The sequence below is a fragment of the Marmota flaviventris genome, chromosome 13 (assembly GCF_047511675.1).
Source record: "Marmota flaviventris isolate mMarFla1 chromosome 13, mMarFla1.hap1, whole genome shotgun sequence".
In the NCBI taxonomy this organism is placed as follows: Eukaryota; Metazoa; Chordata; class Mammalia; order Rodentia; family Sciuridae; genus Marmota; species Marmota flaviventris.
In genome coordinates, this window is record NC_092510.1 from 101139645 (window position 1) to 101152681 (window position 13037).

Here is a 13037-nt window from a genome sequence, read left to right on the forward strand (position 1 = left end):
ATGGGGCGCCTGGGGCTGGTCGTCCTGGGCCTCGCCTGCTGCTTGGCTGGGGCGAGCGCTGCAAAGGTAAGCGAGAGCCCCGCAGAGGGGCCGGGAGCCCAGGGGCCCTCTCCTCGATGACCCAGATCAGGAAACTGTGGGGACAGGGCCTGTAGAAGGGAGGACAGACAGAGAATTCCCAGCGGAAACAGCCAGAACAAGAGACCCAGCGAGCCCACCAGCCCCGGGGCTGCGGCCGCCCAGGCCCTCCCTGCTAACCCACTCACGTGAGGCGGAGCCCCTGTGAGGCTGGACTTCAGAAAAACCACGAGCGACTGTTGGTGGAGGGCATCGGTGCGATTGTCCACTGCCCGTCTGAGGTTCAGTTGCCTGGGCCCCTTGAAGGTTGCTGGCCAAGTTGGGCCATCCTACCTGCAGCCCCGCTGATACCCACCTCCCTGTCTCATGGAAGGGAAGGCAGGGCCCTGGGCAGACAGGCCAAGTGCCCAGCGTCACACAGCCACCCTTCTGTTCTCAGCAGGAATCCGAATCTGGGCAGTTCAAGCCAGGCTCTGGCTCCCAGTGCCACCTCCATGTCTTGCTCCCCCCAGGGGCACTGAGCCCAGCTTGCCTTGTGCAGGGCTCCCCTCGAGGTAGGGCTGCACCCGCTTTCTGGGGCATCTGCAAAATCTGCCCTTTAACTGGCTTCCCGAGGTGTGAGGAGCAAGTAACGAGTCCCCAACAGACACACAAAGTCAGAGAGGGCGTAGTCCCCGTCCCCAGCAGGACTCACACAGGGCCTCCAGGCCCTCACCGCACTGCCACCCCCCCACCCCCGTTCTCTGTCCATCCCTCATCCTGCCCCCCAGCCCCCGGGACTCCTTCCAGGTGGCCCTTCTCTACCTACTTCTGCCCCCGGGTCCTGCCCCGGGACCTGGAAGTCAGGGACCTGGCACTGGGTCCCTTCTGTCACAGAGGGGAAGTCATTATTTTTCTTGGGAGGGTTTTTGGGGTTCCCCCCACGGCTCCGGTCCCCCACCGACAGTCATCGCTCCCTATACTGCCACTTATTCCAGGTCCCCACACCCCAAAGCCCCCACCCTGAAGCCCTCAGACCCGTCTCAACCACTCACAGACCCCTCTGAGAGGGACTGCCTCCTCTCTGGAGCGCTGGCTTGGCCCTCTGCCTCCTCCCAGTGGCTTGGGGGGATGGAACGAGGAAGTCGGGGGGGCCTGCCAGTGTGGCAGGGTGCCCAGCAGTGTCAAGAGGCTCCCTCTGGTCCACAGTCCCTGCCGGCCCTGCTCTCCCACCTGGTGTGACAGGGGTCTGGCAGCTTAGGCTTCAGACTGGGGTGTAGGCCTGCTTCCTGCCACCTGGGACCTGGCTCAGGAGAGCCAGAGAGTTGGGGCTGCCACCGCTCTCCACACAAGGGGAGCTGCTCTGGGCGGACAGGAGGCAGCGCCCAGAGGGCGCAGGCTGGGCAGCCACTTCACAGCAGGGTGACTTTAAGCAGGGAGGCCGCTGAGCCTCAGCTTCTCCGGGGCAGCAAGCAGCTGAGCCCCTACCTCCAGGACCCTTGTGGGGATGGACATGTCAGCCCGTGTGGGGCAGCGCAGACCGAGACACCCGGAGCAGGTCTGCTGGCTTGGGTGGGATGGGGAGCTCCCTGGTGGGTCTTCCCACCATCTGGTGGTCTGCTGGCCCTGGGGGAGGCTCTATGGTGTCCCATCTTACAGATCAGGAAATTGAGGCTCCAGGTCTCAGATAGGCAGCTTCGGCCAGAACCCACACGTCCACGCTGGCTGAGGGGCAACTCTGGATCTCTGGGGCTAGGGCGAAGGGACAGGAAGCCAGGCCCTCTAGCCCGCTGGGCAAGGAGCAACGGCCTGCCTTCTTGGGGCCTCCTTTGATGCTGTCTCTGGGGAGCCTCTGGCCCCCTGGTGCCTGCTTGGTTGGCCACTCCGGATTCAGGCCAGCCAGGCCCCAGTCTGCTGACCTTGCCGCCTCTCACCCAGCTGGGTGCCGTGTACACCGAAGGAGGCTTCGTGGAAGGTGTCAACAAGAAGCTAAGCCTCCTGGGTGGCGACTCTGTCGACATCTTCAAGGGCATCCCCTTTGCCACTGCCAAGACCCTGGAGAATCCCCAGCGTCACCCCGGCTGGCAAGGTGGGCACCGTGGGTGCTGGGCCAGCCTGGGTGGGTGGTGAGGGCACTGCCCTCCTCACGCCAGCCCCTCCCACTGCCCGCAGGGACCCTGAAGGCCAAGGACTTCAAGAAGCGATGCCTGCAGGCCACCATCACCCAGGACAACACCTACGGGGATGAAGACTGCCTCTACCTCAACATTTGGGTGCCCCAGGGCAAGAAGCAAGGTCTGCCTCTCAACCCCCAAAGGAAACCCCACATCAGAGCCCTGCCCCCGGCGGTGTCTGGGGGCTGCGAACTGAGCTCCCTGGAAATCAACACAGAGGTGTGGGGGGAGGCGCCCACCTCTGGTCCCCAGCCTGGGAGAAGGTGCCTGCTGCGCGAGGGCAGGGGAATGGCTGAGGAGAGGGCTGCAGGGGCATCTGAGTCACCTGGCCTATTCCTGCGTCTCAGTCTCCCAGGACCTGCCGGTGATGATCTGGATCTACGGAGGCGCATTCCTCATGGGGGCTGGCCACGGGGCCAACTTCCTCAATAACTACCTGTATGACGGGCAGGAGATAGCCACGCGTGGGAACGTCATCGTTGTCACCTTCAACTACCGCGTCGGCCCCCTGGGCTTCCTCAGCACGGGGGACGCCAACCTGCCAGGTCTGTGGGAGGCTCTGGGGTGGGTCCTGCGAGCTCTGAGTCCAGGAGGAAGATGCCCTCAGCACCCCTTGGCCCCAGAAAGATCCTGAGAACCCCACAGAAAGGCCAGAATCCCATTCCCAGAGCCAGGAAGCTAAGCTGAGTGACGTAGGGAAACAGGAGGCTGCGGGAGGCCAAGTGGAGTGGGGCAGGGAAGCCCGGGGAGACCAAATGACACACTGGGGCAGAGTCAGGGGTGGACACTGAAGCCACAGGACAGACAGACAACAGGAGGGACTGTGGCAGGGACGGGGAGATGAGCAGGCCTGGCCATACTACTGCCCTTCCCTGTCCCAAGCTCCACATCCCTTCACCAAGTGTCTTGGGGCCCCGTTTGCCCGAGGATCTCAATGCCACTGAGGACGATTCCCTCCTCCCATGTTGTTGAGCCAGCCCTGGGTGCCCGCAGCCCCCTGCCAGCCCCAGCTCAGGTCTGGACAGACTCCTCCCCTCACCCTGTCCAGGTAACTATGGCCTTCGGGATCAGCACATGGCCATCGCCTGGGTGAAGAGGAACATTGCGGCCTTTGGGGGGGACCCCAACAACATCACCATCTTTGGAGAATCAGCGGGAGGTGCCAGCGTCTCTCTGCAGGTTGGCGGGTCCCTAAGAGGAGGGCTTTCTACAGGGTTTGGAGGGCCAAGGGGGAGCCTGAAGTACCCTGGCTGGTGTCCTCCGCCAGGGCGAGCCTGGCTGACAGGACTTCTGTATTGCAGACCCTCTCCCCCTACAACAAGGGCCTTATCCGGCGAGCCATCAGCCAGAGCGGTGTGGCCCTGAGCCCCTGGGCCATCCAGAAAGACCCACTCTTCTGGGCCAAGAAGGTAAGTGGAGGAGGGCAGGGAATGGCAGGCTCGGGTTCTGCTAGAGACCCCGGGCGCCCTCCTGCTTTCTGCCGTCCGCCTGGATCCTATCCTTACCCCAGACTGCTCCCTGCCTGGTCACCGGCCTACCTTACTCTGCCCCCAGGTTGCCAAAAAAGTGGGCTGTCCCTTGGATGACACCGCCAGGCTGGCCAGGTGTCTGAAGATCACTGACCCCCACGCCCTGACCATGGCCTACAAGGTGCCCCTGGCAGACCTGGAGTGTGAGTGGGTGCTGCTGGGGGAAAACGGGGACCTATGGGGTGGGAGGCCACTGCTGGGCAAGGCCAAGCTCCTGGAGAGGAGAGGAAGGCACCGGGGCTGGGGCCAGGCCCGTCACTCACTGGCTTGTGTCCCTAGACAGCTCAGTGTCCCACTGCACCCGCTGCAGGCCTCAGGGGCTCCTGGAGGGAGGGGTCTCCTACTGTCTGTGAGTCATGGTGCCCCCTTTGAGAAGCTGATAACATGGGCCCCATGCCCCCAACAACACGTACGCGCAAGGACTTACGCACATTTTAGAGAGGTCCCCAGGCCCAGCGTCCCGTGCTCCACACCCTCTCCCTCTTCCTCCCGCAGCTCATTCAGCAAACACTGGCTGAGCATCTACAGTGCTGGGCCCCGCAGGCCCTGGCAGGGACTCCCCTGCTTGCCGGCTTGGCAGCTGGAGTCCTGCTCTCTCTCCCAAAGCAAATCTAAGGAAGCCTTACGTTTGCCTCTTTAACTATGGCGAATGCAAAGCCAAAGCCAAAGCCAAAGAAAATCATAGGGCTCAAATGCAAACCGACTCTTTTTCCCCCCGTTTGGGTGTGGGGATAAACCCAGGGCCTTGTGCTTGCTAAGCATGCTCTCTGCCAACCCACACAGCTATCTGAAAGAATGGAACTAAAGCCATGGCCTCGCCCTGCCCTGAACCAGCTAGCTATTGGGTCCTCTGGGTGCTGGTCGGGGTTCTGGAAGGCTGCAGACTTGCCCGTGGCGGAACCCAGCCCGGTAGTGGGCACCTCCCCCTCCCTCACTCTCAGCTCCTTGTTCCTGATTCAGGCTGAGTGAGAAGAGAGGGAGGAGAGGGGTGCCTGCCCCTGGGGCGAGAGGACGAGGCCCTGTGGCAAGGTTTGCAGACATGTTGATTGCCGCAGCTGGAGGGGTGTCATGGCATCCAGCGGTGGAGGCCAGGGATGCTGCGCCACCTCCCGCCCTGCACAGGACAGCACGTCCCACAGCAAAGCGTTATCCAGTCCCAAAGTGTCCAGGTCCAGGGTCGAGAATCTCTGATAGACCAGAGAAGGAAGGAGATGGACTCAGGCTGTACAAGGCCGATGGGAGGGCCAGGTGGACACGGCGAGGTCCAAGAGCCCCTTGTCTCTCCACCCAGACCCCGTGCTTCACTATCTGGCCTTCATCCCGGTCATCGATGGAGACTTCATCCCTGATGACCCCGTCAACCTGTTCGCCAATGCTGCTGACACAGACTTCTTAGCAGGCACCAACAACATGGATGGCCACCTCTTTGCAGGCGTGGACTTGCCGGCCATCAACAAGAACAACCAGGACATCACAGAGTGAGCAGGGGCACAGGACCCCAGGGTCACATGCTGGAGGACAGCTGGGGAGGCTAGCAAAGGCTCAGCAGGCGGTTGAGTGCAGGAAGTCGGTGCCAGGTTGGGGTGGTACTAGGGGAGGGTGGTTCTAGGTGGAGGGTCCAGTGCCTGCTTGTTCCCTTCAGAGAGGACTTCTACAGGCTGGTCAGCGGGCTCACTGTCACCAAGGGGCTCAGGGGTGCCCAGGCCACCTTCGACATCTACACTGAGTCCTGGGCCCAGGACCCCTCCCAGGTGACCAGGAAAAAGACTGTGGTGGACCTGGAGACTGACATTCTTTTCCTGATGCCCACAGAGATCGCCCTGGCACAGCACAGAGCCAAAGCCAAGTGAGATTCTGGGAAGTGGGTGCCTTCCTGGGGGGAGGGGCCATCTAAGATGCTTCACCTTACTTCTGAGGCCTCTTGGCCGACTAAACAAATACAGTGAGCTTCCCATCAGTCAAGGCAAAAAGGGAAACAAATGTGGACACATACCTTACCTTGTCCAATCAAAAGAGAAGTGCAAATTCACGTGGAGAGGAAAAAGCCCTTTCTTGATACTAAATTACAGGAGCAAGGTGCCTCAAACATCTTATAGAGGTGAGGCATAAATATGATCGAATTGTGGAATTCATGAATTTGGGCTGTGGCTCTTCCTTCCCCAGGTGTGAATACCCCACTTTTTCCATGGGTTCGGGTGGGAATTCCCCAGCTCCTTTTCTGCTCCCCACTGGCCTCCCCCAGGGCCCACTTCCAAGTGTCCCTTCCAACCCGGCTGTCTGTCCACCCCTCAGGAGTGCCCACACCTACTTCTACCTGTTTTCCCATCCCTCTCGGATGCCCGTCTACCCCAAATGGGTGGGGGCTGACCACGCTGATGACCTCCAGTATGTCTTTGGAAAGCCCTTTGCCACCCCGCTGGGCTACCGGCTCCAGGACAGGACTGTCTCCAAGGCCATGATCGCCTACTGGACCAACTTTGCCAGAAGCGGGTAAGGTGTGGGTTGAGCCAACAAGGCCTCCTGCCGCTGCCCCCCTGCCTGCCAGTGGGGAGACTTGGGCAAGTCATTTAGCCCCGAGCCTCCGTGTCCCCTTCTGTACCTGAGGATAAAAGCTGCGCACAGAGCCCAGGACCTCAGCCAACGCTGGGCCACAGATGGGTCTTCAGAGGGCCAGGGCTGTGCAGGGTGTGGACATGGAGCTGCCGGGGCTCAGAGCTGCAGCCTCCTGGGAGCCCTCGGACCTGCCCAGCCTCTTCTCACTCTGCAGGGACCCCAACATGGGCCACTCGGCCGTGCCCACACATTGGTACCCCTACACCCTGGAGGACGGCAGCTACCTGGAGATCACCAAGAAGATGGACAGCAGTTCCATGAAGCAGCACCTGAGGGCCAACTACCTGCAGTACTGGACGCAGACCTACCGGGCACTGCCCACAGTGGTGGGTGAGGGGGCCACCCCAGAGGCCCCCGCCAACGACTCCCGTCCCCCCCTATTCCCCCCCGCCAACGGCTCCCGTCCCCCCCTATTCCCACCCGCCAACGACTCCCGTCCCCCCCTATTCCCCCCCGCCAACGACTCCCGTCCCCCCCCACTCCCACCCGCCAACGACTCCCGTCCCCCCCTATTCCCACCCGCCAACGACTCCCGTCCCCCCCCACTCCCCCCCGCCAACGGCTCCCGTCCCCCCCCACTCCCACCCGCCAACGGCTCCCGTCCCCCCCCACTCCCACCCGCCAACGGCTCCCGTCCCCCCCCACTCCCACCCGCCAACGGCTCCCGTCCCCCCCTATTCCCCCCCGCCAACGGCTCCCGTCCCCCCCCACTCCCACCCGCCAACGGCTCCCGTCCCCCCCCACTCCCACCCGCCAACGACTCCCGTCCCCCCCCATTCCCACCCGCCAACGACTCCCGTCCCCCCCTATTCCCACCCGCCAACGACTCCCGTCCCCCCCTATTCCCCCCCGCCAACGACTCCCGTCCCCCCCTATTCCCCCCCGCCAACGACTCCCGTCCCCCCCCACTCCCACCCGCCAACGACTCCCGTCCCCCCCCACTCCCACCCGCCAACGACTCCCGTCCCCCCCCACTCCCACCCGCCAACGACTCCCGTCCCCCCCTATTCCCCCCCGCCAACGACTCCCGTCCCCCCCTATTCCCACCCAACGACTCCCGTCCCCCCCTATTCCCCCCCGCCAACGACTCCCGTCCCCCCCTATTCCCACCCAACGACTCCCGTCCCCCCCTATTCCCCCCCGCCAACGACTCCCGTCCCCCCCTATTCCCCCCCGCCAACGACTCCCGTCCCCCCCTATTCCCACCCGCCAACGACTCCCGTCCCCCCCCACTCCCACCAGGTAACGACTCCCTGGCCCCCCCAGTACCCCCTGTGGACCAGTCCCAGGGCCCCCCAGCACCCCGTGGATGACCCCCAGACTGTAGCAGCACCTCCCGCGGACAATCCCGAGGGGGCTCAGATTCCTGTAGTCACTGACTCCTTTCTTCTGTGTTTCAGGAGCCTCAGCCCCATGAGGCCACAAGGGTGGGACCCCAGGGTCCACCTCCTCTCTTGAGCTCTTTTGAATAAAACTGCATCTCTTTTGTCCGGTGTCTGTCTTTGCTTCAAGATTAAAGGGAGGAGGGGCTGTCAGTCGTCCTTAATAGCAACAGGCATTTGGTCTAATGCTACAGGTCATCTGGGTCAGGTGCCAGGCTGCAGAATGTTTAAAGTCTGACCTTCATTTTAGAGAAGGGACAGGGGCAGGGGTGGAGTATGGGGGTCTTTTGCTGGCAGGAATCGGCACCCAGCTCTCAGCTTCCCGGGAGCCCCAGCCAGGGTAAGCCCTGGAGGCACCTGGCAGAGGGCCCAACTGTCTGGGGCCCTTTGGGTCCAATCAGTGGTGCACGGGTGGCGGGCGCTGGGACTGACTTGTGGGTGGCAGGGTGCGTGGAAGGCCACTGTGGCCTTCAGCGGCACGTTGCCATTCTCCCCAAACACAAAACAGCAGGGACAGGAGTTGGGGGTCTAGAGCAAGGATTCCAGAGGATTGTCATGTAAGGGAAAGGTGCCAGGGCCTGAGGGACCGAGGAGGCAAGTCCCTCGCCACGGGCTGGTCCTCTTCCTGGGGGACTTCCTCGCCACCTTGTAAGCCTGACTGTGCCACTTCCCCTACCTGGTGCTGAATTCCACAAGTTCCTATTTGGTGATCAGAGAAAGCCAGCAAGACAAGTGTCGAATGTCCTGCTTCGTCCTCCGCTGTAGGAGGGCAGCCGCATGGGTCAGGAACGGTGGTCCTTGCAAGTGCTGTTGTTATTATTATTATTACTTTTTGAGCTGGCATCTCACTGCAGTGCTCAGCCGGGTCTCAAACTCATGGGCTCCATCAATCCTCCTACCTCACTCCAGAGGACTGAAGTGCGCACCGCCCACCAGGCCACAAAAGTTCTATTCAGGAGAAGGGTTACGTGGCATTAATCCACCCCACGGCGAGCAACCATCACACCACTAGTTCCAAAATTCTTCATCAGCCCCAACAGAAGCTCCGTGGCCACTGACCATGAGCTCACCCGTTCCCCACTCCCATGGCCTGGAACTCTGCTCTCTGTCCCCATGAATCCGCCTATTCCAGATGTTTCTTCAAGGCCATCACAATGTTCTCGGGTTCGTCCTCACTGTGGTTCTGTGGCCTGAGGGGCCCTCTGTTCCTGGGTGTGTCTGGACCACCTGCCCTTGGAGGCTGCTGGGGCGTAACGGTGCCCAGGACTCCCATGGGCTTCCTCATTTCTGCCCAGTGGGTACTGGTGTCCCGTGTGTGTTCCCGTCCCGCTGAGTGATCCAAGTCCTCCGCTTTTCTTCTTTGTTAACCTAGCTAACGGTCTGTCGATGTCATTGTTCCTTTGGAAGAACCAACTTTTGGTTTCACTGAGATTCTCTGTGGCTCTTCTCTTTTCTGTCTCTGGTTAATCTTCATTATTTTCCTCCTTTTGTAGCTTTGGATTTAGGGGTCTTTGTTTTTGTTCTAAGCCATACTGTTTTGCAGTTGATTTTATGATTTTATTTTATTTATTTATTTTTTTTTAAAGAGAGAGTGGGAGAGGAGAGAGAGAGAGAGAGAGAGAGAGAGAGAGAGAGAGAGAGAGAGAGAGAGAGAGTTTTTTAATATTTATTTTTTAGTTCTCGGCGGACACAACATCTTTGTATGTGGTGCTGAGGATCGAACCCGGGCAGCACGCATGCCAGGCGAGCGCGCTACCGCTTGAGCCACATCCCCAGCCCCTGATTTTATGATTTTAGATTTTTTTTTTTTTTGTAGCAGGGATTGAACCCAAGGCCACCTAGCCACTGAGCCACATCCCCAGCCCTTTTTATTTTTTAACACGGAATCTCACTAAGTTGCTTAGAGCCTCATTAAATTGCTGAGACTGACCTCAAATTTGTGATCCTCCTGCCTCAGCCTCCTGAGCTGCTGGGTTTCACCTAGCTTGAGATCTTTTTCTTTCTTTCTTTTTTTTTTTTTTTTCTTTTTGGTATCAAGGGTTGAACCCAAGGGCACATACTTAAGCACTAAGCCACATCCCTAGCCTATTTTTTTTTTTTTTATTTTATAGACAGGGTCTCACTACACTGCTGAGGCGGGCCTTAAATTTGTAATCCTCTTGCCTCAGCCTCCTGGGTCACTGGGATCACAGGTGTGGGCCATTGCAGCTGGTTTAGATCTTTCCTTTTTTACCGTGGGTGTTCACAGCTCTCCAGTCCCTCTGAGCAGTGCTTTTGTTGTTTTCCTACTTGCAGGACATCATGGGGTTCCCCATGATCTTGTCTTTGACCTGCTGGTTGTTTAGAAGCGTGCTGTTTGAATTCTACAGATTCACCGTCAGCCCAGCTCCTTCTGCCGTTGACTTCTCGTTTCTCCCACTCAACTTGGAAAGAGACTCAGCATGCGTCAATCCTTTAGATGTACCCGCTGTTCCTGGCCTCACACACGTGTCTGTCCACATGCATCTGAGAGGACGCACCCTCTGCGGCCACTTAGGTCCTCTAAGGGTTAGGGTTCATCATCTTGCTCAAGACCTCTGTTCCTCATCCACCTCTGGTTGGCTCTTCTATTCAATATTGGAAGTGAGGCATTGAAGTCTCCCAGTCTGGATTTCTCCCTTCAATTATGTCCATTTTGCCTCTTATATTTTGTGCATGTTATTAGTTGTGCATGTTTCAATTTTATCTTCTTGATGAGACTTCTATCGGTATATACAGACCTTCTTAACCTTCCTCGTCTACTGCTACTTTCTGACATAAAATTTTACCTGATATTATAGCTGTTATTAAAATAAACTATTATTATGGAATATCTTTTCCTATCTTTGTGTCAAAGTAAGTTTCTTTGAATACAGCATGCTTTTCTTTTAAAGCTCATTCTGCCCATCTCTGCCCTTTAGAGAATCTAACCCATTTATATTTACAGCAAGTATTGAGAGGGAAGGTCTCACTTCTGCCATTTAGCTATTTTTTTTTTTTCTGTATGTCTAATATGGTCTTTGCTCAGTTCCTCAAATACTGCTTTTTATGGACTTAGTTTTTATTTATTTATTTATTTGTGGTGCTGGGAATTGAACCTACGGTCTCTGGCATACCAGGCGAATGCTCTACCACTGAGCTACATCCCCAGTCCCTTCAGTTTTCTGTTTTTTGTAATTAACAGGCAAAGTATTCTAATGTGAATGTATTTGTGGATGTATATATTTTTTTTTTGTAGTGTATCATTTTGTTTCTCCTTTTCCTTTACTTCTTTTAGTCATTTTCCTAGTGGTTATCTTTGGGATCACGATTTCTAACCATCTCTTTTCAATACCAACTCAGTGTCAGCAGTACACAAATCCTCATGGATTTCCATTCTTCCCCTTATATCGTTATTGTCACGGACTACATATCTACGTCTACTCACATGGATTCATAATCAGTCTGATGACTTTTGCTTTTAAATCACATATAAAGGAAGAGTTAAGGCCGAGGGGCAATCCTGCTGTCTTTTCTGGTCACCTATTGGTGGCTTCTGCCGGCTCTTTATTTCTTTAATGGCTTTGGGTCACAGTCTAAGCCTTTCATTTCAGCCTGAAGGACTAAAAGCATTTCTTGTAAGGCACCTCTTCTAATAACAGTCTTCCTTACGTGTTTTCATCTGGGAACATCTTCAATTTCTCTTCTATTCTCAAAGGATGTCTTGCTTCCTCTTTCAGCACATCTTGGTCATGTTGTTCCACTGTGTCTAGACTAAAATTGGCTGCTGACCTGACGGAGGATTCCTTGTATATGACAGATTGCTTTTTTCTTCCTACTTTCAGGATTTTCTCTTTTGACAATCTGTCTGTAGTATGTTTTGGTGTGGATCTCTTTGAATCTACAGTTTGAAACTTACTGAACTTATTAGGTATACCTATTTACATACTCCAGCAAATTTGTGAATTTGAATAAAAGTTAATAAAAGAAATAAAGGAAAAGGAGAATCAAAATGATACACTACAAAAAACTATTCAAAATACATGTGCATTCAAACACTTGCCATGCTAGTTTTCCTCATTCTTTCCTTTCTGCTCCTCATACAGAAGAATTTCAAGGGCCTTATCTTCAAGTGCACTGACTCTTTCTTCTTCCTACTCGGATGTGCTGTTGAACCCCTCCAGTGCATTTTTCATTTTGGTCATTATAGTTTGCAGTTTCAAACTGGCTCCTTTTTATCATTTCTATCTCCTTATTGAATTGCCCATTGTTCATACATAATCCACTGATTTGGGGTCCATGATTCATTGAGCTCACTGAGCATATTTAATGCAAGGATGTGCTGTCTCTGGCTACTAATTCCTCAGGAATAGTTTCTATCAAAGCCTTTTTATTTTTCTTCCTGCAAGTGAACCATATTTTCCTTTCTTTGTATGTTTTGTGATTTGGGGAAAACTGAACACTGAGTACTATGATGGGATTGCTCTGAAAAGCAGATGGTCCCTCCCCAGGAGCTGATTCTGTGGCTTGTGGAAGGCTGTCTCCTGTTTCTACTGTGAGTCTTGCAGACTGTTTTTGTGAGGACTGTATTCCGTGTTGTGTGCAGTCTGTCAGTTTTCTGTTCCTTTGTCTCTGGGGTCACCTGTGATGGAGGTTTCCTGAACTGCTGAATCTCAGCGGTGTCTTGCTTGGTCACTGTGTCTGATTGTGTTCCAAAGCAGGGGATTTCAGTAGTCCCCTCCCACCCCCAACTTGACAGTTGTTTCCCTGGAGAGCCTGAACCCTGGAGCTTCCTACTCTGCCATTTTCTGTTGCAAATGCTATCTGTAGACAGCAACATTTCAGAGGTTGCTCCATACTCTGTGAAACACCCCGATCTCTTGTCCTAGGAGTTCTGAGGGGCCCTCAGCACACGACCCAGCTTACTGAGACTGAGATGAATGTGTGCCCCATGTACGCTACACATGTTGCCTTCAGCATGCCTCAGAAGAGCGGCTGGCCCTTCTTACATCTACAAAGAATAAACTGAGAATCCCGTGAGATTTCCTATTTCAACATGAAATGCGAAAGTCTGTCCCATTTATGTTAATACAGGCAATGAAAGAACAAAACCATAATGACCAGGTTGTAGTAGAAACAGAATTTTAATATAATATTCAAGTCTAGCATTTTCTATTTACAACAAATAAATATTGCCCCAACCCAATCAGTAAACTTTTTTTTTTTGCTTTTTGCTTTTTATACAAATATTCAACCCCTCCCCCTCCCCCCAAGCCCTCCTTCCC

At 55.7% G+C, this 13037-nt stretch overlaps 1 protein-coding gene across 1 annotated transcript; it reads left to right on the top strand.

Annotated features, from left to right (window-relative positions):
- Nucleotides 1-7686, top strand: Cel (carboxyl ester lipase). Its single transcript, XM_071600415.1, has 12 exons — nt 1-66; nt 1996-2146; nt 2230-2352; nt 2579-2776; nt 3280-3410; nt 3533-3640; nt 3786-3903; nt 5052-5238; nt 5403-5606; nt 6053-6250; nt 6528-6724; nt 7262-7686. The coding sequence occupies exons 1-12, from the start codon at nt 1-3 to the stop codon at nt 7684-7686; spliced, it is 2106 nt and encodes a 701-aa protein (XP_071456516.1).
- The last annotated feature ends 5351 nt before the right edge of the window (nt 7687-13037 follow it).

Coding starts and splice junctions, on each gene's coding strand:
- Cel (XM_071600415.1), top strand. CDS start 1: ATGGGGCGCCTGGGGCTGGTCGTCCTGGGCCTCGCCTGCTGCTTGGCT. Junction 67..1,995: donor CTGGGGCGAGCGCTGCAAAG/GTAAGCGAGAGC, acceptor CCTCTCACCCAG/CTGGGTGCCGTGTACACCGA. Junction 6,725..7,261: donor TGAGGGGGCCACCCCAGAGG/CCCCCGCCAACG, acceptor TCCCCCCCGCCA/ACGACTCCCGTCCCCCCCCA.